This window comes from Bos javanicus, chromosome 17 (assembly GCF_032452875.1).
Source record: "Bos javanicus breed banteng chromosome 17, ARS-OSU_banteng_1.0, whole genome shotgun sequence".
Lineage (NCBI taxonomy): Eukaryota > Metazoa > Chordata > Mammalia > Artiodactyla > Bovidae > Bos > Bos javanicus.
The window spans coordinates 70,008,516-70,029,572 of record NC_083884.1 but is presented as its reverse complement, the minus strand read 5'-3'; the positions used below and the strand labels follow the sequence as shown (position 1 = coordinate 70,029,572).

The 21,057-nt window shown below is 55.9% G+C and overlaps 2 protein-coding genes and 1 long non-coding RNA gene across 9 annotated transcripts in view; 2 read left to right on the top strand and 1 right to left on the bottom strand.

The window, feature by feature from the left end:
- The window catches only part of PES1 (pescadillo ribosomal biogenesis factor 1), a 13,377-nt gene extending 11,191 nt beyond the window's left edge, over positions 1-2,186 (top strand). Inside the window, exons 14-15 of one of the 2 annotated variants that reach the window (XM_061385364.1) lie at positions 64-222; positions 1,679-2,186. In XM_061385364.1, the coding sequence (XP_061241348.1) occupies positions 64-222; positions 1,679-1,762 (243 nt within the window). In that variant the 3' untranslated portion in view covers positions 1,763-2,186. Of the gene's footprint in view, positions 1-60; positions 223-1,678 lie in introns of both variants that reach the window. The other variant, XM_061385363.1, reaches the window with a different exon arrangement.
- LOC133229089 (uncharacterized) lies at positions 951-20,217 on the bottom strand. 2 transcript variants are annotated; one of them, XR_009730478.1, is made up of 4 exons: positions 20,129-20,217; positions 9,827-9,889; positions 6,503-6,761; positions 951-1,466 (listed from the first exon to the last, which is right to left on the bottom strand). It is a non-coding gene; the product is annotated as an uncharacterized LOC133229089 (long non-coding RNA). The 2 variants fall into 2 exon arrangements; XR_009730477.1 differs by having other exon boundaries at positions 951-1,292.
- LOC133229088 (galactosylceramide sulfotransferase-like) lies at positions 3,912-21,057 on the top strand. Of its 5 annotated transcripts, XM_061385366.1 has the most exons (4): positions 14,196-14,364; positions 14,455-14,620; positions 18,714-18,853; positions 19,618-21,057. In XM_061385366.1, the coding sequence occupies exons 3-4, from the start codon at positions 18,723-18,725 to the stop codon at positions 20,759-20,761; spliced, it is 1,275 nt and encodes a 424-aa protein (XP_061241350.1). In that variant the 5' UTR covers positions 14,196-14,364; positions 14,455-14,620; positions 18,714-18,722; the 3' UTR covers positions 20,762-21,057. The 5 variants fall into 5 exon arrangements, with proteins under 5 accessions (XP_061241351.1, XP_061241354.1, XP_061241350.1 ...); XM_061385367.1 differs by lacking the exons at positions 14,196-14,364; positions 14,455-14,620 and adding an exon at positions 3,912-4,121; XM_061385370.1 differs by lacking the exons at positions 14,196-14,364; positions 14,455-14,620 and adding an exon at positions 3,915-4,121 and having other exon boundaries at positions 19,621-21,057.

The window sequence follows — 21,057 nt, the reverse complement described above, 5'->3', positions numbered from 1 at the left end:
GGGCTGGAGGTGGAGTGTGGGGTCAGCCTGTCCCCAGCAGCGTCTTCCCTGTGTCCCCAGAAGCCCAAGGTGATGGCAGGCACAGTGAAGCTGGAGGACAAGCAGCGGCTGGCCCAGGAGGAGGAGAGCGAGGCTAAGCGCCTGGCCATCATGATGATGAAGAAGCGGGAGAAGTACCTCTACAACAAGATCATGTTCGGCAAGAAGCGCAAAATCCGCGAGGTGAGTCTCCCCGCCCCACCCCGCCAACCTGAGGCTCCAGATGGGGCCTCACAGATGAGCTTCCAGGCCTGTGGGCTCTCCTGGGCAGACTCTGGGCCAAAAAAAAAATTTTTAAGAGAGTACTGTGTACACCAGAACTTGAATGGGTGGGAAGGTGGCTCACACTTCATGGCCTTTACGGTGATCTGTAGTAACAGACCCCCAGTTTTCTTTTGTGCATATACTAACACACGGGTGTTATTTGGGGGGCATCATGCCATACAGCCTGGAGGAGGGCATGGCAACCCACTCCAGTAATCTTGCCTGGAGAATCCCATGGACAGAGAAGCCTAGTGGGCTACAGTCCATGGGGTCACTAAGAGTTGGACACGACTGAAGCGACTCAGCACGCACACATGTGCTGTACATACAGCACTTCGCTTTACTGTGCTTCACAGATGCAGTGTTTGTTAAAAACGGAAGGTTTGTGACAGCTCTATGTGGAGCAAGTCTGTTTAGTACCATTTTCCCAGTATTTTCTTGTTTCATGTTTCTCTGTCACCAGTGACATTGGTAATTCTCACAATATTTCAGACTTTTTCATTATTATTATTTGTTGTAGTATGTGTGATCAATGTTCTTTGATGTTAGCATCACTAAAGGACTACAGTTCATTGAAGGCTCAGATGGTGGGGAGTATTTTTTCAGCAGTGAAGTCTTTTTTAATGAATGATGCTACTACACACTACTTAATAGACAACAGCAGAGCATAAACAGAACTTTTATGTGCCCTGGGAAACCAAAACGTTCCTGAGACTCTCTTTATTTTAATGCTTGCTTTTTTTGGGGTGGCGGCTGGACTCAAACCCAGAGTATCTCCAGGGTCTGGTCTGCTTGAAGATCATTCTGCTGTGTTTCTCATTTAGTGTGAGCTGTCCATGGCATCATACAGTGCCTGCTGACAGGATTAGACTGTCTCCCTTTTCTGGTCATTCTCAGAAAACATTCTTGAGCACCTCTCCGTCTTACTTCCAAGTGTCTGTCTGCAGGATAAATTCTTAGGCATGTAATTGCCAGGAGGAAAGACCTGCCTGTTTTGGAAATAGATCATGCCAAATGGCCCAGGCAAAAGACTGCTCCAGGCCAACCCCTCCAGCAGCTTCTGGTGAAGGTTTGAAAGGCCCTTGCTTCCCCATGCGAAGCGGGTCAATGGGGCAGTGGCCTTCAGCCCTGGGAGCCTGCGGTCCTCCTGGCTTGCTGGTGGCCTGTGAAGTAACAGAGTCATAAAGGGAGAGTGAAGACCCGGTTCCTCACCTGAGGCTCTTTGGATCAATTTGCTTTTTCCCCGTGACAATTTGCCCGTTAGCTTTTCTGGAAGCTCTGCTTTTAAGGGGTGGCCTTGATTAGGAGAGAAGGGAGTCCCCTTCCCGCCCTCCTCCCCCCCATCACAGCTTAATCCTCCCCTTCCTCCTTGCAGGCCAACAAACTGGCGGAGAAGCGGAAAGCTCACGACGAGGCTGTGAGATCGGAGAAGAAGGCCAAGAAGGTGCGGGCGCTGTGAGCGGCAGCGGCTTCTCATCAGGCGAGGCCAGCTCGCGGCAGCAGGACTGGGCACAGGCACCGGAGGGCCTGGGCGTGGTGACGGACCTGGACCACATGTTGTCAGCCCCCTCCCCCCTCTGCCGGCCCTGGCCTCCGCTCACACTCTCTGGCTGGGCCCACGGGCAGCCCCGGCCTCCCTTGGATAGCGCTCCCAGCAGGTGTCTGTGCAGAGGAGAGGCTTCTCTGTCTGGCCAGACGTCAGGCTCCCAGGAGCCAAGGGCCACGGGATGGGGGTGGGGGAGCCCAACCTGCCTCTCCCTGACCGCTCCCATTCACCCTGGCTTTCCGCACCCTCTCCCCCACACTCGGTTGGCCCCATGTGTGATGGGCAGAGGGTGGGGAAGCATTTGTTAATAAACAGCTGGAGTTGTGCAGCCAATTGAGTCCTGTGTTCACGAGCTTTCCTGGGGTTGGAGAAGGGCCACCCTGTACCCTGTGCTCCAGCCCTCGGTTCTCACTGCCAGACCGGTCACTGCCAGACCCCTCTGGATGTCCGTGGACCCCACGTTCCAGCCTGGAGACCTTTCCTCTGTGAAATGCTTCCTCACATGTGAGCTGAGAGTGGAAATTCTGGCACCTTTGTCCCAGGCCCCTGTGGTGGGTTCAGTGACAGTGTTTTAGAGACTCGCTAGTATCAGGTGTGTGTGGTACACAAAGCGCTCAGTGCACCCCCAGCGTGACTCATTTCCTGCTGCAGTCTGCCCCGGAGGTGAAAGCCAGTGTCTAAGCGTCTGTGGGGCCTGAGTGGAGGGGCCACGGCTTTACCTGGCGGGCTTCTGGGCAGAGCTGCCGGGGACCCCCAGTGTGGCTCTACCAGCAGCCTGGCTTATAACCTAGGCCGGGCCATCCTTACAGCTTCCATTTGACTCTGGCAGTGCCCCATCTGGACTGCTGGTACCTCATGGCAGAGCCAGGGCCAAAATCAGGGGGCATGGGATGGTCACTCAATCCCTCCTAGGTCAGGCAGGGAGAATCTGAGCCTGCCCCAGCCCCGCTCTGTCTACTGTAGGCCGAGTACTGTCAGGAGCAGGGCCGGTGGCGGGGGGGAGTGGGAGTTTGGAACTGGGCTTCTCCTTGCCCAAATCCGGGTGCCTGAGGGCCTTGGCCTTCCGCCCTTCACTCTGTAGAAGCGCCCGGGCTCTACAGAAGTCTTCAGGGCAGTGTCTTGAGACCCAGCACATGCAGGGGGAGGCAGGAGCTTGGGCAGCCTCTCTGGCTGAGGCCGAGGAGAAGCCTGGGCTCCTGGCCCTCGCTGTGGGTGTCCAAAGAGAGCCATTCCACTGACATGCTTCCTAGTGGGGGAGGGGGGTCTTCTAGGGTCAGGGCCTCTGGAACCAAAGTCTGCAGCCCAAGGGATTACCTTGAGCGTGCTTGGGTGCGTGTGCACCCCAGCGCCGTGGAGGCTGGAGAGCCAGCAAGCCCATCAGATACGGAAAAGTTCCTGGCAGTCATGCTGATATGGAATTTTCCCCATTCCAGAGTCGCCCAGTAATGGCGGGGGCAGTGGGGCTCTGACGTGGCTTATGCCCCACTGGGTGACCGGTTGGTTTCACACTGCCCACAGCTGGAGCTGAGCATTCCCAGCTCCAGGGGGGCATGAGTCCCCTTCCTTAGGCCTGATCCTCTGGGGTGAAGGAGGAAAGCCTAGGACTGGGAAAGGTCAGATCCTGAGTGGGGTGCCCACATCCTGACGCACTGTGCCCTGCTGGGGACCTTGGGGAGGTGGGGTCAGCCCCTACTCCTCTCATCCACATTTCAGATGCCAAAAAAACATGTGTCCCCAGTTTGCACTGACTCTGGAGCCAGAGGCTGTACCTTCCATTGAAGATAAGCAACTAGAGTAGCCGCCTCCTCCCCAGAGCTGGGCTGCCCTCACCATCACCACGCCACCCCGTTCCCCAGGCACCCTCGAATCCCCTCCGGGGCCGGGAGATCGGCTGAGCCTCAGGGTCCGGCGGCGGGACAATGGCCCCGTTGGCGCATTCGAGACAAACGCGCCTTGTTGGGCCCGCGGCGGGGGCGCGACGCTGCGCCCCGGCGCGCTGAATGCGGCTTCTGTGCGCCCGGGCGGGCGCGGAGGGCCGGGGAGGGGGCTGGGGCCCGGGGCACCCATTGGCCGCGGCGCCGGGGGGGCCGGGCCAGGCTGGCGGCCGCACCTGGCCGGAGCGGGTGCCGCGGCGGCGGCGGGGGCGGGAGCATGGTCCAGGCCCGGCCGAGCGGGGGGACCCGGCGGGTACGCCCCGCCGCCTTAGTAAGCGCCCGGGCGGCGCGGCCCGTGGCCGAAACTGCACGCCAAGCCCGAGAAGGACCGGGACAAGGTATGTCCTGGGGGCCCGGCACCCACCACCAGCTTGCACCCTGCCTCAGTCTACCCCCTGGGGCCCGGCCGCGCTGCTCCACGCCCCGGAACTGGGGCTGCGCGCGCCAGACGCTGGACCCGAGAGGTACTCTACCGCTCCAGGGTCCGTGCGCCCATCCCGGCTGACAGAGGGTGGGAAGACTGGAGCCTGATGGGGAGCAGGTTGGTGCTCACCCGGCCCTTGTTTCTTCCCCCGGCTCCTGTTTCCAGGGTTTACCCAGTTCCTGACTTGGGGTGGGTGGGGCGGGAGCTGGGCTGGAGCTGGATGTTCATTAATCATTAATCTTGGACACGGTGCCAGAGCCCTGGGGGGAGGAGAGGCGGGGATGTTCCCTCTTCCCACCAGCCCTCCCCAGAAGAGGGGCGGTCAGAGCAGGGGCTGGGCATCAGGATAAAGGCTGGATCCCCCCTGCCTGTGGAAGGCCTTGTCCTCTGCCACTTAGCAGGCAAGGCCACGCAGGAAAGACGTGAGGGAGTGGGACAATCTCTGGGGTCCGAGAAGGGTCCCCTAGCTAAGCCAGCAATTCCCATGTTTCCTGGACCAGTGCTCAGAAAGGGGTCCAGCTTGGTCTGCCCACCTTGGTACCAAGCCGGTGCTTTGGTAGCAGCATAGAGAAAGGCTGTGGTCCCTTCCCAGTGGGGACCCCCTCCCACCTGCACAGAGCAGGAGAGGTGCCGGCACACCTCTGGCTGCAGTAACCCGGAGCAGCGGGAGGGAAGGCGAAAGGGCGGCAGGTTAGACAGCTGATCACCTGGGTTGCCCAGGTGACAGGCGCCATGGAAATCCTCAGGAGGACGGTCCAGATGGGAGAAGGCCCTTTACGAAGGCCCAGAGCGGGCAAGGCCATGGGCAGGCCTGAGCCCAAGCAGTCGCTATGTGGCGGCACTGTACCTTACCCCTCAGAGGAGCCGTAATTACTAAGCCTGGGATCCCAGCGGGGGCACTGAACTTCAGGCAGATTTGGGGACTTTCCCAGAGTCGTACAGTTCAGATGTGGCTAAACGGACTCCAAATTCGGAGACGTGCCCGAGCCCCTGTTTCAGGACCCCAGCCTTGCTCAAGATCTCTCTCTTCTCTGCCCCTTTTTTGGGGTCCTAGCCTCTTCGAGTTGCCATGGCTAACCCCAGCCCCCAGCTCAGGACCCCTCCCCCACGTGCCCCCCTAGCTCCCAGCTCTGCCTGACACTTGAGGGGTGGGCAGGCTGCTACCCTGGGAGCAGAGACAACAGAGCCCTGTTCTCAGCTGCCACCTCGGGCCGCTTCCTCCCTGCTTCTCACTCAGGCAGAGCCCTTCCTGAAGGAAGCGCCCTAAGGACAAAGAAGCGTGCCCGGCTCTGGTGCATCCCTCGTCTGATGGGCGGGGGTCTGATATTGGACACTGTGGGTCCAATCCAGCAAAGGGAGGAGTGTGTCCCTCCCTCTGGGCTCTAAGGGACTTGATCATGTCAACCGGGTGAAAGCGGCGATGATTAACCTGGGAGAAGGATACACAGATGTCGGGATTCCAGGCACGGCAGCAGGCTTGTGAAGGGTTTTTTGCGCCCCTCGGACTGAGCAAGGAATATGGACCATCCCCATTTAGGAGCCATACCCCACTCCAGACAGGGGAGGGCACGAGGGAGCAGAGCGCCCATAGGGGTCAGCGGGCTGGGGTCGGGGGATCGCCTGTTGAGGAGCGATGGTTCAGAGGAAATGGGGGTCCAGAGGAAACCTCTCTCCTGCCCGCCAGCCCCAGGGCAGCGATGAGGTGTGGCTTGGGCACCCCCAGTAATATTGATCCCAGTAATGCCCAGACTTGCCATGGGACTCCAGGCAAGTCCTTCCCTCTCTGTGCCTTGGTTTTCTCAGATGTGAAATCTGGGACATGAGGACCTTGGCTCTCGAGCATGGGAGGGATGTGGGTGCTGGAGTGGGGAGGGTGGCCCCAGGAGACCGCATTGGCGGGTGCTGCCTCTCCTGCCTGGTGGGTCTAGAAGGGTCAGGATAATAATCCGAGGTGTGTGCAAAGGGCTCCGCATGCCCCATCCCGTTTGATCCTCATGGAAGGTCATGGTATCCCCATGTGGTAGAAAACCTAGGTTCAGAGAGGGGAGGTCACCTGCCCAAGGTGGCCCAGCTGGGGAGTGGTAGAGCCAGATTTCTAGCCAAACTTCTCCAGGATTAATGAGGCGGGCGGGCAGATCCAGGGCATTGTACCTAGCAACTGCTCAGCTCCTTTTGAAAAACCTTTATATTTTACATATTGTTATGCAAATAAATGCATGACATACCTTTTTAAAGAAACATTTCAGTCACGCTAGAAGGTACAGAGGGTGGTACTGCCAATGCCCACACACTCACCTCTGGAGTTCTCAGGAGTTCTGAAGCTGACTGACCGCTGGGTTAACCCGTGCTGCGCTACTCTTCAGTTAGGGCTGTTTTGGGGTGACTCAAATCTGTCATCAGGAGGGCTGGTGAGCTTGTCTGGATAAAGCAACGTCGGAAGACCTGTGGCAGAGCCTCAGAGTGCCCACCGTCACAAAGCTGGCAGGTGACACCAAAGGTTATCTGTTGAGGTTGCAGGTGTGGTTACCATTAGGAGTCATGGAGACAGGTGACTCTGCAAGATCAGAAAATCTTCTGAGTCATCAAAGTACACTGACCTCTTCTTAGTCAGCTGCCAGACCCCCCACCTAGCTGCAGCCATCCCCCCAGCCAGGTGGGGGCGGTAGGAGCAAGCCGTCAGGGCTCCTTGACACGTTCGGAGGTGGTTCTGCAAGTTGAAATGTCTCTCTGGCGAGCTTCCCCTTCTCTACTCCAGCACCCCAGCGCAGAGAGTCTCAGAGAGGAAGCTTCCAGATTCTCGCAAGTCAGTCCCCCAGCGCTCCTGGATGGAGAGCCAGCCTTTCCATCTGCCCCTTCAGCTGTGTGGCTCACACTTTCCAGCTTCTTCTCTGTCCCACACCCTTTTGCTGCTTCTCCTCTCCCCTGCTTTTGGACACTGAGGTTCAGAGAGGGAAGCCTGCCTACCGAGGTCACGCAGCGAGGTGGGGCATGGTTCAGACTAGCCACGGTTCCCTCCTCCTCCAGCCAGCCGGCAGTTTTTCAAAATGGAAATATTGTTATTTTTCATGTTTTTCCAGAGTAATACAGACTCTTTGTAAAAACAAAATTATCTGTGTGTGAATATTATGTGTGTGAAAGTCAAAGTGAAGTCGCTCAGTCGTGTCCGACTCTTTGCAACCCCATGGACTGTAGCCTACCAGGCTCCTCCCTCCATGGGATTCTCCAGGCAAGATTACTGGAGTGGGTTGCCATTTCCTTCTCCAGGAGATCTTCCCAACCCAGGGATCGAACCTGGGTCTCCCGAATTCCAGGCAGACGCTTTAACCTCTGAGCCACCAGGGAAGCTTATATGTGTGTAGCTATGTATTTTTTTTCCCACTTTATTATATGTTACAGACATCATTTTCATGAATACATATGGCATCACTGGATGTATGTCACATAATATATTCTGTAAAATATGTGTTCACTTAGGTGGTGGCGAGCCTTAGCTGTGGCACGCAGGATCTTTGCCACAGCGTGTGGGCTTCTCTCGACTCGTGGCACACAGGGTGTAGAGCACGGGGGCTCAGAGCCTGTGTACTTAGTTTCCCTGCTCCTGGGCTGAGTTCCCCGGCCAGGGATCAAACCTGCATCCCCCGTATTGTAAGGCAGATTCTCAACCGCTGGAGCACCAGGGAAGTCCCCATTACATGGTATGTTCAACCATCCCCTCCTGTTGGACACTGAGGTTGTCTCTGTTTTGCTCCTCCGCTAAACACCACTGCAATGGCCTTCCTTGTGCTCCGTGTCAGATCTCTTGTTTGTCCTCTTTGAACAAATTCCCACAGGTGGAAGTGCTGGGTCGGAGGCTGGACACTTTTAGAACTACGGTATTTGCTGTCAAATACGCATCCTGAGTGGGGCTTCCCTGGTGGTGCTAGTGGTAAAGAATCCGCCTGCCTGGGCAAGAGACGTAAGAGACCGGGGTTCGATCCCTGGGTCGGGAAGCTCCCCTGGAGGAGGACACGGCAACCCACGCCAGTGTTCTTGCCTGGAGAATCCCATGGACAGAGCTGCCTGGCGGGCTACAGTCCATGGGGTCACAGAGTTGGACATGACCGAAGCGACTTAGCACACGTGTACAGACACTGTATGTACGAGCACTGTAGGGAGAGTCTTTGTGCTCTCCTCTTAAAATCTCCTCCCGTGGCCCTGTGAGATTCCCTTCCAACCACAGTAAACAGCTAGCTCTAGGCCACCCTCCCTCTGCCAGGTCCCTGTTCCTATATACCCACTGAACACACGGTGATGCCCATCGGTGGGGGAATGGGTTGAGAGGTCAGTGCTTCTACAAAATGTTCTGTAGACCATGGCTTTGGGGGCCCTTTATCTCCTTGAGGGCAGGGGGCTCTTCCCCTCCCTGTTCCCATAAGTGCAGAGTTCTTCTCCTTCCTCACGTTTTCCCTGGTGACCCCATCTCCTCTTCTGGCCTCAGTTCCCACCTCTGTCCCCATGGCCCCCAGCCTCTCTCGCCCAAGATCTCCCTCTTGCACTCAAAGCAGAGGTTCCTCCTGCACTTTGCACATTCTACAGGCACCCAGTACATCCCCCAGACTCAATGTATCCTAAACTGAAACTGACATTGTCCCCCTAACCCCAATACTAAACCCGCCCCTCTCTTAGCCTCCCCTTCTCAGGGACTAGCTCCACACCCAGCCAGCCAGTCACCTCCAGCAGGAATTCTTTCCCCCCACCTTCACACCCCTCACCCACCGAATGCTGTCCATGCCATGATCTACAGGGGGATCCAGTCCATCCCCAGACTTCCCCCTGGTCCAGGTCCCTTCACATCTGCACAGCCGTGACCACCACCATCTAGGTGTGCCTGCTTCTCCCACTCCTTCCCACCTCCACAGCTCATTCTTCATCCAGCAGCCTGATGGGAGCCTCATCTCCTCGCTCCTCTGCTGAAGACCCTCCTAGGGCTCCCCTTGCCCACAGGATCCAAGCCAGATTCCTTAACACACTTCCCAAGGCCCTGCGTGTCCTGCCTGCCCCTGCCCCCATTCTGGCTGTGCTGCTGGTCTTCTTGCTCACGCACCCAACCTCTGACAGGCACATGTACTGGACATTCCCAGCCAGGCTAGCCATTTGTTAGCTTCTCAATTGCCCTGGGCCTTTGCACATGCTTTTCTCTCTGTCCGGCTTATTCTGCATTAGTTAATGCTAGCCGCTGAAACAGATAAGCCCCAAGTTGGTTTTGTTTGTGTTTTGGCTGTACCGACTGCTTGCAGGATTTCTGATCTTCTTGTGGCATGTGGGGGGTCTTTGACTGCAGCGTGTGAAGTCTTAGTTGCGGCCTGTGGGATCTAGTTCCCTGACCAGGAATCGAACCTGGGTCCCCAGCGTTGGGATCGCAGAGTCTTAACCACTGGTCTGCCACGGGAGTCCCAAGTCCCATGTTTTAAAAGGCTTATTAACACAATGGCAGTTTTGTTGTCATTTTCCTGAATTTAATCAGATGTTTGATGATCAGAAATGCAGAGATCCAGGTTCCTCCCACCTCCCGGCCTTGCCCATCTCCAGACCCACTCACTAGCAGGTGGGAAAGGAGATCACAGAGATTGGCTCACTTACCCTCACCAGCTGTCATTCTGCTCATATTCCATGGCCAGAATTCAGTCCCATGAGAACACTGAGCTGGAAGGAAGGATGGGAAAGGCAGTTTAGCCACGTACCCCAAGGAGAAAGGGAACTAACTGCCTTTGGAAATAGTAAAGCATGCAGCAGCTTCTGCCAACAGAGTCCCCTACCCCAGGAAGTTCTCCCTGGCCACCCCCGCTCCCGCCCCTCCAGGCTGGATCCGGTGTGTTCTCTGCACCAGGAAGCTCTGCCTGTGTGTCTCCATTAGAGCACCCGCAGCTGTCTGCCTGCACCTCTCTCGCCCCCCGCCCTGAAAGCCTGGGCTCCGTGCACTGGGCAGCCTGCACCCCAGTGCTGGGCGCTGTACAGGTGCTCAGTCAATACCTGCAGAACACCTGTACTGCTGGCTCAGTGGTGGAGACTCCACCTGCCAATGCAGGAGACACGGGTTCGATCCCTGGCCCGGAAGGACCCCACATGCCCAGCAGCAGCTAAGCTCCTGGGCCACAGCTGTTGAGCCTGTGCTCTAGAGTCTGGGAACTGCAGCTACTGAGCCCACGTGCTGCAACTACTGAACCCGCATGCCCCAGAGCCTGTGCTCCACCTCAAAGAGAAGCCCGTGGGCCCCAACTAGAGAGCGGCCCGGCTTGCCGCAGCTAGAGAAAAGCCCACGCAGCCACAAAGACCCAGCACGGCCGAAAAGAAGCAAATAAAATTATACAAAAAAGAAATTTTCCCATGGGGGCAGAACCAACCAGAGCCGGTGTCACTGACACTTGGGAAGAGCCCCCTCTGGCAAGGCTGCAGGCACAGCTCCTGCAATCAACACTTGCACTCTGGAAGGCTTGGCTCCATGCAGCTCTTCTTTTTAAAATTTATTTTATTGAAGTATAGTTGATTTACAAGGTTGTGTTAGTTCCTGGTGTACAGTAAGGTGATTCACTTATACACACACATACACACACACACACATATTCTTTTTCCATATATATATTTTTTTTATATATATTTTTTTCCATTATGGTTTATTATAGAACATGGAATATAGCTCCCTGTGCTATACAGCAGGACCTTGATGTTCATCCATTCTATATATAATAGCTCGCATCATCTAATTCCAAAATATCTCTCACTTTAGAAAATGCTTTTATTCATGTCTTTTCTTCATACTTCCCGAAACTGCTTACCAGTTCAGTTCAGTTCAGTTCAGTCCAGTCACTCAGTCGTGTCCGACTCTTTGGGACCCCATGGACCGCAGCACGCCAGGCCTCCCTGTCCATCATCAACTGCCAGAGTTTACTCAAACTCATGTCCATTGAGTCGGTGATGCCACCCAACCATCTCATCCTCTGTCATCCCCTTCTCCTCCCACCTTCAATCTTTCCCAGCATCAAGGTCTTTTCAAATCAGTCTTTTCAAGTCAGTTCTTTACATCAGGTGGCCAAAGTATTGGATTTCAGCTTCAACATCAGTCCTTCCAATGAATATTCAGGACTGATCTCCTTTACGATGGACTGGCTGGATCCCCTTGCAGTCCAAGGGACTCTCAAGAGTCTTCTCCAACACCACAGTTCAAAACATCAATTCTTCAGTACTCAGCTTTCTTCACAGTCCAACTCTCGCATCCATACATGACCACTGGAAAAACCATAGCCTTGACTAGACGGACCTTTGTTGGCAAAGTAATGTCTCTGCTTTTCAATATGCTATCCAACATATCTGCTTATCTAGCATATCTAGTATATCTGCTTTTTAATACGCTAACTGCTTACCAAACATAGCACCAATCAGAGTAGTGTTTGTATTGTAGTTTTTTATAAAAGCAATAAAAAGATCCAAAGTGCTTGAGATATCCATGACAGCCATGGAGTCATATTTCTTAATTACTACATCAAGATGCTATTGTTTTATTGAGTTGCCCTTGTCTCAGATGTTAAACTCTCTTGACCTGTTACCGTGTTGTGATTAAAAGAGGAATTTGCTTTGAATCAGCGCTTGTTGGTTTTTCGATTTTCTATACCACAGCTCAGGGGGTAAAGAATCCGCCTGCGATGCAGCAGAAAGAAAAGGTGTGGGTTTGATCCTTGGGTCGGCAAGATCCGCTGGAGAGGGAAATGGCAACCCACTCCAGTATTCTCGCCTGAAAAGTCCCACGGACAGAAGAGCCTGGCAGGCTACAGGCCGAAGGGTCGCAGAGAGTCGGACACGACTGAGTCACTAAACACGTGCACGCATACTGTTCACTTTTTACGAAGCCTTAATAAAAGGGCTGGCAGAGAGGAAGCTGTTCGGACGGTTGTGTCTCTATTGCAGTGAGTTTTAAGTTGTGGGTCACTTATAACTGAAAAACTGGCTACTAGTAACTTGTTTTCATGTCTAGCCTCTAGACTAATTTTATGGGAGAGGAAAATGTACATTTCTGGAACCAAAATTGCATATAAAATGAACTGGTGTTGACGAGAGGGAATTTCATCTTTGTTTTTCTGGATATAAATGAATACATAATAAAAAAGTACAAGTCTAGGTTATACTACACTGAAATTGCCCTCTATCTCTCCCAATTTATTTTATAGTCTATTCCCTTGAGAGTCACTGGATCAGAAGTTTCCTTAGGCATCTTCTATCATTCTCAAATAATTTTCCTAACAAAACTCTTATTGGGTGATCATTCACCATTCTAAAATGAAGTTTTTGTATGGTAAGTGCTTGTGGACATCGAACCCCAGCTAAAGGCTGGCTAATAAAGAACAGTATGAAAATTAGTTCAACCAAATTAATTGAATCAAATTATACAATGCACTGCATACACTGGCTACTAGAGCAGTGTTGTTGTCAAAGAGAAAATGCAGTGATCAAATTCCAAGTAGAAATATTAAGAGCAGAAGCAATGAGTAGATTTTCCCTTATGCTTGGCCTCAATCCAGTACGACAAGAACAATATTTAGAAATATGAAAATTTGAGGTTAAAATAAAAAGGTTTACTTGGCTGCACCGGGTCTTAACTGTGGCATATGGGATCTTTGGTTATAGCATGTGGGATCTAGTTCCCTGACCGGGGTTGGACCTGGGCCCCCTGCACTGGGAATGTATCCTCTTCCCGCTGCACCACCAGGGAAGTTCCCAAACTTGCAGTGCTTTAATTTTCCAGAACTCTATGTTACTGATACATATGTGTGTAAATAAAATATTTACTTGGCTCTTCTTACTAGATTCCCATTCCTCTCACGATTTCACTTCTTGCTCAAAAGCTTGCGCTCCACTCCCACCTGGATGAGGATCTTACATCTGCACCCCTCCTTCCCGACTCTGGGCTTGTCACTTGCTCTCCTTGCGCCTCAGCTTTCTCGTCTACGGTACAGTGGGGGATAAAGAGGGCTCCCTGCAAAGGTTATGAGGGTGCGTGATGCATGGCGAGTCCCGAGCACAAGACTAGACTCTGGTCCAGAGTCCACGCTCCTAAACCTCGGTGTCTGCTCTTTGATGCCAGCCCTGGACTCGGCTCAGCCCCCAGGGAGAGGAGGACTCTGGGCTTCCCCTGTTCCGTGGAAGCTGGGCGGGGCTCTGGGGGAAAGAACGCTGAGCACACAGGGTCACATGCCTGCTGCTCCTTCGGAGGCACTGGCAGCTGCTCGGTTTATGAAAGTGCTCGCTGTGGCATCACTGACCGTCACAGTAGTGATTATGATCAATTGATGGCGATACTCCGGTCCCTAAAGCCCCACGCATGGGCCATGGTGGGGCTCTGGGCATCAGTGTTGAAGGAAGGATTTGGTGGGGTGTAGCGGGGAGGCTTTTCTGGGCACCCTCTGTCCATGAACAACGCTGAGCAAGGATGAGAGATTCCAGTGCCTGGGCTGAGCCTGAGGGCCCCTAGACCTACCTGTTCCCACAGAGACTTTGGGAAGGATCTGCATCTCTGATCAGCCCAGATCCCTGGAGGCTGCTCCAGGGGTGTTCTGTGCCACCACCTCACCGGGGGTGGAGGCAGGAGAGGCACCATTTCTGTGCCTTTTTGATGAAGAACCTGGAGCTCAGAGAGGTGAAGTCTCATCAGACTCGTCCTCCCAGCCCTGCTCAGGTACTTTGCCTCCAGGGCACCATTCAGGTTGAGGTCCTGGCTCTCTGGGCTCTCCCAGCTTTTAGACCAACCTTGGTCTCCGGTCGTGCCTTGGACATCTCTAAGACCTAGAGTTTGGCAAGTCCGTGTTTAGACTCTGGTTCTGTCTGCTCATGGCTAATTGTGTGACCTTGGACAGGTGAATTCACCTCTCTGAGCCTGGGTTTCTTTACCTGGGGAGTGGCTAACGGTAGTACCTGACTCAGAGGGCAGCTTTGAGACTTAACATGAGATATGATTGGAGAAGCAATTAGTTTCCCTGCTCACCTGCCTTCGTGTCCCTCCCATGGCCTTCAAGCCAGTCCCAGGCTCTCTGCAGGGCTCTGCGGCTGCCTGTGTCCTTGGGCCAAGGACGCCGGGGACCTTGCTGAGCCCTTGGATGGAGGAGCTGCCGGGCTGCTGAGGTCCAGAGAGGGTCGGGGGGAACCACCCAGGGGGCAGAGGGCTGGGGCAGCACCCACAGTGTACAGGGATACTACAGGGATATGCCACCTGCTCTCCCCAGGGAGGGAACTCATGAATATTCACGGCCGCTGAAGCAAGAGGGAGCCAGCCAGCACACTCCTGGGTGTCATTGGAGCGTTCCGGTTTCCCAGTGACCGCAGAGGCAGCCTGGGAGTCAGACGTGGCTCAGGCAGGGAGAGGGAAGGGGCAGCCAGACCTGGCCCCAGGTGAGTGTCTTCCTCTGCCCTGTGCACGGCCCCTGGGGGAGCAGGATGCCCTGGGATGGAGGCCTGCCTGCTGGTGGCGCCCTAGGCTGGAAGGCTCACCATCCTGGGCTTGGGGTCCCTGTGTGGATGCTTCGGAGGATGAGCCCCGTCTCCCCTTCGTTCCCTGGAGTCTGCTGGTCCAGCTGAACAGGAGGAGTGCTGGGTCTGGCCAGGAGCCAGCCGTCGGCACACACGGAGGGCGATCTGGCCTGGGTAACCCAGGAGGACAGGAATAGAGGGGTGGGGTGGGGAGGGGGGCGGTCTGCCCTGAGTGCCTGGGACTGTCCCACCACAGCAGAGGAGGGAGACTCAGGCTCTAGTCCTGTCTTTGCCACTGCTGTGCTGTGTGACCTTGATGGGGGCTCTGCCCTCTCTGAGCCTCAGCCTTCTGGAGGCACCGTTTTCCAAGGTGGAGCCTGGAAGGCTTGGGCCGTGCTGCGATTGTCCTCGGTACCCCAAGGCCTTAGGCTTCCCTGATGGTTCAGTGGTAAAGAATCTGCGGGCCAGGAGACACGGGTTCGATCCCTGGGTGGTGAAGATGCCCTGGAGGAGGAAATGGCAACCCACTCCAGTATTCTTGCCTGGAAAATGCCACGGACAGAGGAGTCTGGCAGACTACAGTCCACGGGGTCGCAAAGAGCTGGACAGGACTGAGCAACTAAGCCGCCACCACCACCTCATGGCCTCAGACCTGGGACTGTCAGCTGCCTGCAAGCCTCGGCCTTAAGTGAGGTCCAGCTGTGCATACCTTTTCCCCTCGGGCTGGGGCTGGGGCTGGGCCCGCTGCACGGTGGGCAGCAGCTGCCACGGACAGCCGGGAAGATGCACACTGCAAGCCAACAGACCACAGCTCGAATCCCAGTTGTGCCCCCTACTTTGTGACCCAGAGCCTCAGTTTCCCCACCTGCAAAACAGGGGTGATAGGGAGGCCTGCCTCCGAGGACAGCGGGGTGGAGTCAGTAAGATGCTCTGGAGAAGCCCCGTCCCAGGGCCTGGGTCCTAGAGGGGCTCAGAAGTGAACCCAGAGGGTGGCGAGGCCCAGGGCCCAGCACCTGGCAGGGCAGGGCCCTGCTGGTTTTGAGGACGCCAGAGTGGGAAATGAACGAATGCATGAGGGAAAGTCCTGATGGGGGTCGGGGGCGGGCCTGGGCGGGGCCAGGCAGAGCCTGATTGGTGGTCCTGGGAGGCTGGTCTGCCCCCTGCTGCCTGACCTCTCCCAGAGCCTCACCAGCAGCCTCCCTGAGTTCCGGAAGGTGCCCTGGTGAGTGGGCTCCTAAGACAGGGGTGGGCCCTGAGGGGAGTGAGTCAGAGGGCAACAATCCAAACCCCTCCACATTTGAAAGTCAGAAACAGATGCCCAGGCCTCCACTAAGGCTTGGGCTCGAGTCTGAGGTTCTGGCCCAGCCCAGGACTGCCCTGTGGGACCCCAAGGAACAGGAGGCCGGTGGGGGCGCTTGAGGTGGGGGGCAGATTTGCGCTTGGTTGGCAAGGGGGACCCACCCCGAGAGTGACAAGGACAGGACTTTGAGCAGGTTCCCACTCTCTTTGAGCGACAACTATGTGCCAGTCACTTTGCCTGGTCCATCTCTGGGGCGGGGCAGGGAGAGAGCTAGCACCACCAGCTTCCCCATTTTAGGATGAGAAACTGGGGCTCCAAAGGGTTCCTGTGGTTGAAACCCGGGCCTGGGGCTCCCGGGTCAGCACCTCCCTCCCCTAGGCCTCTCTGTGACCAGACCAGCGCGAGCTGACTTTCCCCACCTTGCAAGCTTTATCTATTCTTTAAATATAGTAAATACATGTTATTGCCTTTTTCTGATTAAAAAGTAATATATTCTCTTTAATAAAGAAATCCAACCCTTAGAGAAATGCCAAATATAGAAGAGCATTTGCTCATATACCCCCTCCCTAGCTATGCAGAGGATACCACTGTTAAAACCTAGACTACCCTCCAGGGGTGTCTAACTGGGTCTGTGTGTATTTACCATCACCTATATGGATTTGGTGGCATGCTGTCCCAGAACTTCTTTTTTCATGTTAGTAGGTCATGGTGTGTTTTTGAGCCAGTCCATTCAGCTCCACATTGTTTTTCTTTTTTTTTTTTTTATCTGTTAAAGCAGGTACAGATGCCTGTGTCTGGGAATGGGCTTTGGTTTGTGCAGTGAATTACCTGCTGATGGACACTGACATGGTTTCTTTTTTTCTGACCAAACTGCTGTGAACACCCTTACTTGGGTGACTTTCCCCAAGTCTTTCTGAAGAAGAGTTAGAACTGGGAGGGTTTCTATAGTCTTCCTTTGAAAGGAAAACCCTCCGGAAACACTCTCCTTCCCTCCCGACCCTGTCCACCTTGCCCACCTAAGAGTGGACAGAGATATGTCCTTGTCACCAGGGAAGCCAGGTTCCCTCCGGCTAGTCCTTTCCTGTGAGAGCACTTTCTAGATGATCAGCGGGGGCCTGAGGGACTGGTCAGGTAGGCCTGGAATGCCCCTTCTCTGGGAAAGGTTTGTGGGTGCCTCCGGTCACTCTCCCAGGGGTTCTCCTCCAGGCTGGCTGGCTGGCCTCTGGCCCCAGGGTCAGTGGTGACGTGCCGTGTGTGTGATCGCGGGCGGCATGGATGACCTCTCATGGCCTCCAGCACCCGGGGCCCAGTGCAGCACGGAATGGAAAGTTTGGGACCTTGGCTTTGCAGCTAAGGGGCCATGAGAAGGTCCCGGAGTCCCAGCTCTGTCCTGGACCCGCACAGCTCTGCCTGAACAGCCCCCATTTCAGCTCAGGCCTCAGCCCCCTGCTGACAGGGTCACCACAGTCAGACCTAAAACCTAGCCCCCCAAAACCAGGAAAAGTGAAAAGTGAAGTGAAGTCACTCAGTCGTGTCCGATTCTTTATGACCCCATGGACTGTAGCCTACCAGGCTCCTTCGTCCATGGGATTTTCCAGGCAAGGGCACTGGAGTGGGTTGCCATTTCCTTCTCCAGGGGACCTTCCCAACCCTGGGATCGAATCCGGGTCTCCTGCATTTCAGGCAGACGCTTTACTGTCTTGAGCCACCAGGGACTGAAAAGTAAGACCAGGCTGCTGCTGAAAAAGGCTGTGACCAAGGGAGAATTTCAGGGTGAATGGGCCGCTCCAGCTCCTGGGCTGCCTGCTACTCAGCCTGAGGTCACAGACTGGTCTCAAGGCGCACAGGTGCCCCCTGTAGACACAGTCCAGTGGTTCCCTGCTGAGAGCTGGAGCACTCATTCGGCCCCCGGACATCTAGTTAAATCTGATTTTCAGAGAAATACTGAATAATTTTTAGTATAAGTATATCCTAGGCATTATTTGGGACATACAGATAACTAAAACATTTGTTGTTCACCTGCAATTCAGACTTAACCTGGTTGACCCAGCCTGCCAGCAGCTGGAGAAGAGGCAGACATGTGGGCAGAGGCCTGTGTGAGCTGAGTCTTCTCCTTCCTCACGCTGAGCCTCAGTTTCTCCACCTGGTCCCCTACAGACCCCATGGGAACAGGAGCCAGTGTGGAGAGACAAGGAGCTCAGCCGCTCACTGGACGGCTGGGAAGGGTGGCAGGGGGGCCAGGCAGGTTGGCTGAACCTTCAGAAAGATGAGAGACTCAGGCCTCAGGGCCCTCTCTGTAGATACCCCTAGCCCAGGCCTGGGGGTACAGGGCACTAGGAAAGGGTCTTCTTTTCCTTGTTTTATTTAGACGATTTCATTATGAAGCCCAGAAAGGTCTACAAAAAATTAAAACGGATAACATCCATATACCCGCCACTCAGCTCACAAATGAAAACTGACCCAGGCAGCAGAGCCTTCCCCTGCCTCTCGCCCCAGCCTTTCTTGGCGTAGGCTTTGTCCACCGTGTCCATCTGCAGCCCAGATGCTGTCCTTATCTGGACTGCTGAGGTGGGGGTGGCCACAGAGCTGGCGAAGGCAGGTCCCAATGTTAAAAGCTGCCTCTCAAGCCAGCCTGGCCGGGGATGGTGGTGAGGGCTCCCTGGGGCCGGCCTCCTAACACGTGCGCTCTTCTGCACCCCAACCCACCCCTTGCAGGTGTCTGAGATGCCGCTGCCACAGAAGAAGCGCTGGGAGTCCATGGCCAAGGGGCTGGTGCTGGGAGCGCTCTTGACCAGCTTCCTGCTACTGCTGTACTCCTATGCCGTCCCCCCGCTGTACACTGGCCTGGCTTCCACGTGAGTGGCCCTGGGGGCAGCTGAGGGCTGAGGGTAGCAGAGGGTTGGCTCCCAGTCTGATAACAAGGGCTACCTCCTGGGTGGCCACCCTGTGCCCGGGGCAGAAGTCCCACTGAAGGCAGGGAACTCACTGTGGAACCCCAAGCCTCGGTGTCCTCATCTGTGAAGTGGGTGTGGTAACAGAGCTGGACATGGAGCATAAGAATAAAATATCACCATCTGCACGGTGGGCTCCAGCGGGGCCGGGAGGTGGGGATGCCCAGTCCAAGAGCACTCAGCTGGCACAGGCCTGGATTCAAACTGCGGTCTGCCTGCCTCCAAGCCTGGCTCCTAACCATGAGGTCATCCTGCCTCCCCATTGGGCTGATCACCTACCCAAGCCTGTGCCCTTAGTTGGAGGTATTAAGTCGAACTAGAGAAAATGCCCATTTTTGCATGCAGGGTTTCATGTGGTCCAGCCTCATACGAACTCATGATGAATGTACATCAAGTGGCCATGAATGAGACTTGTTCTTGTCCTCACAGCAACACCACAAAGAGGGTTACTGTCCCCATTTCACAGAAGAGGAAAGTAAGGCCAGATAGGCCAAACCACTGACCTAAGCCTTGCATCCTGGAACACAGGCCCATCTGGTCCCCCAGCTCCCTGACCATGGCGAGTCCCTGGGGTCCCCACCCCCGACTCCCAGCCACCTGCTCTGTAGACCCGGGGTGGAGGGGCCGGCAGGCCGATTCCTGAGGCTCTGCCACCCCTCCATCCCCAGCAGGACCCCCGAGGGCGCGGCACCCTGCTCTCCGGCCCCGAGGGAGCCAGAGGCTCCCACCTCGGCCAACGGCTCGGCGGGAGGCTGCCAGCCGCGGCGGGACATCGTGTTCATGAAGACGCACAAGACGGCCAGCAGCACGCTGCTCAACATCCTGTTCCGCTTCGGCCAGAAGCACGGGCTCAAGTTCGCCTTCCCCAACGGCCGCAACGACTTCGACTACCCCGCCTTCTTCGCGCGCAGCCTGGTGCAGGACTACCGGCCCGGGGCCTGCTTCAACATCATCTGCAACCACATGCGCTTCCACTACGACGAGGTGCGGGGCCTGGTGGCGCCCAACGCCACCTTCATCACCGTGCTGCGCGACCCCGCCCGCCTCTTCGAGTCCTCCTTCCACTACTTCGGCTCCGTGGTGCCCTTCACGTGGAAGCTCTCGGGCCGCGACAAGCTGGCCGAGTTCCTGCAGGACCCCGACCGCTACTACGACCCCCGCGGCTACAACGCCCACTACCTCCGCAACCTGCTCTTCTTCGACCTGGGCTACGACAGCGACCTGGACCCCAGCAGCCCGCAGGTGCGGGAGCACATCCTGGAGGTGGAGCGCCACTTCCACCTGGTGCTGCTGCAGGAGTACTTCGACGAGTCGCTCGTGCTGCTCAAGGACCTGCTGTGCTGGGAGCTGGAGGACGTGCTCTACTTCAAGCTCAACGCCCGCCGCGCCTCGGCCGTGCCGCGCCTCTCGGGCGAGCTGTACCGGCGCGCCACGGCCTGGAACGTGCTGGACGCGCGCCTCTACCGCCACTTCAACGCCAGCTTCTGGCGCAAGGTGGAGGCCTTCGGGCGCGAGCGCATGGCCCGCGAGGTGGCCGCCCTGCGGCGCGCCAACGAGCGCATGCGCCGCATCTGCATCGACGGCGGCCGCGCGGTGGACGCGGCGGCCATCGAGGACTCGGCCATGCAGCCCTGGCAGCCGCTGGGCGCCAAGTCCATCCTGGGCTACAACCTCAAGAAGAGCATCGGGCAGCGGCATGCGCAGCTCTGCCGGCGCATGCTCACGCCGGAGATCCAGTACCTGATGGACCTGGGCGCCAACCTGTGGATCACCAAGCTCTGGAAGTTCATCCGGGACTTCCTGCGGTGGTGACGCCGGGGCCCCCGCCGAGGAGGGCCCGGCGGGGGTCCCGCCAGCCACCCCCTGCGGCCCCTCTTGGTGCCACCCCAGTTCCTGGGGTGAGGTGGGGCTGTTCTCAGGGGTGCAACCAGCCAAGGACTGGGCCCACGGCACACAGGGCCTAACTGAGATCAGTATTTGACTAATTAGAGTTGTTTTTTTTTTTCAATTAAATCCCCCTACCCTCCACCCAAAAAGAATGTTCTATTTTCTGGCTCCCCTTGAAGGGGAGACTTCAGAAGTAAAAGAATTTGATGTGTTTTTGTTAA

What these genes read in the sequence shown, in the direction of transcription:
- LOC133229088 (XM_061385367.1), top strand. Translation starts at nt 18,723, where the DNA reads ATGCCGCTGCCACAGAAGAAGCGCTGGGAGTCCATGGCCAAGGGGCTG. An exon ending in TACACTGGCCTGGCTTCCAC is followed by an intron (nt 18,854 to 19,617) that starts GTGAGTGGCCCT and finishes CTCCATCCCCAG; the next exon opens with CAGGACCCCCGAGGGCGCGG.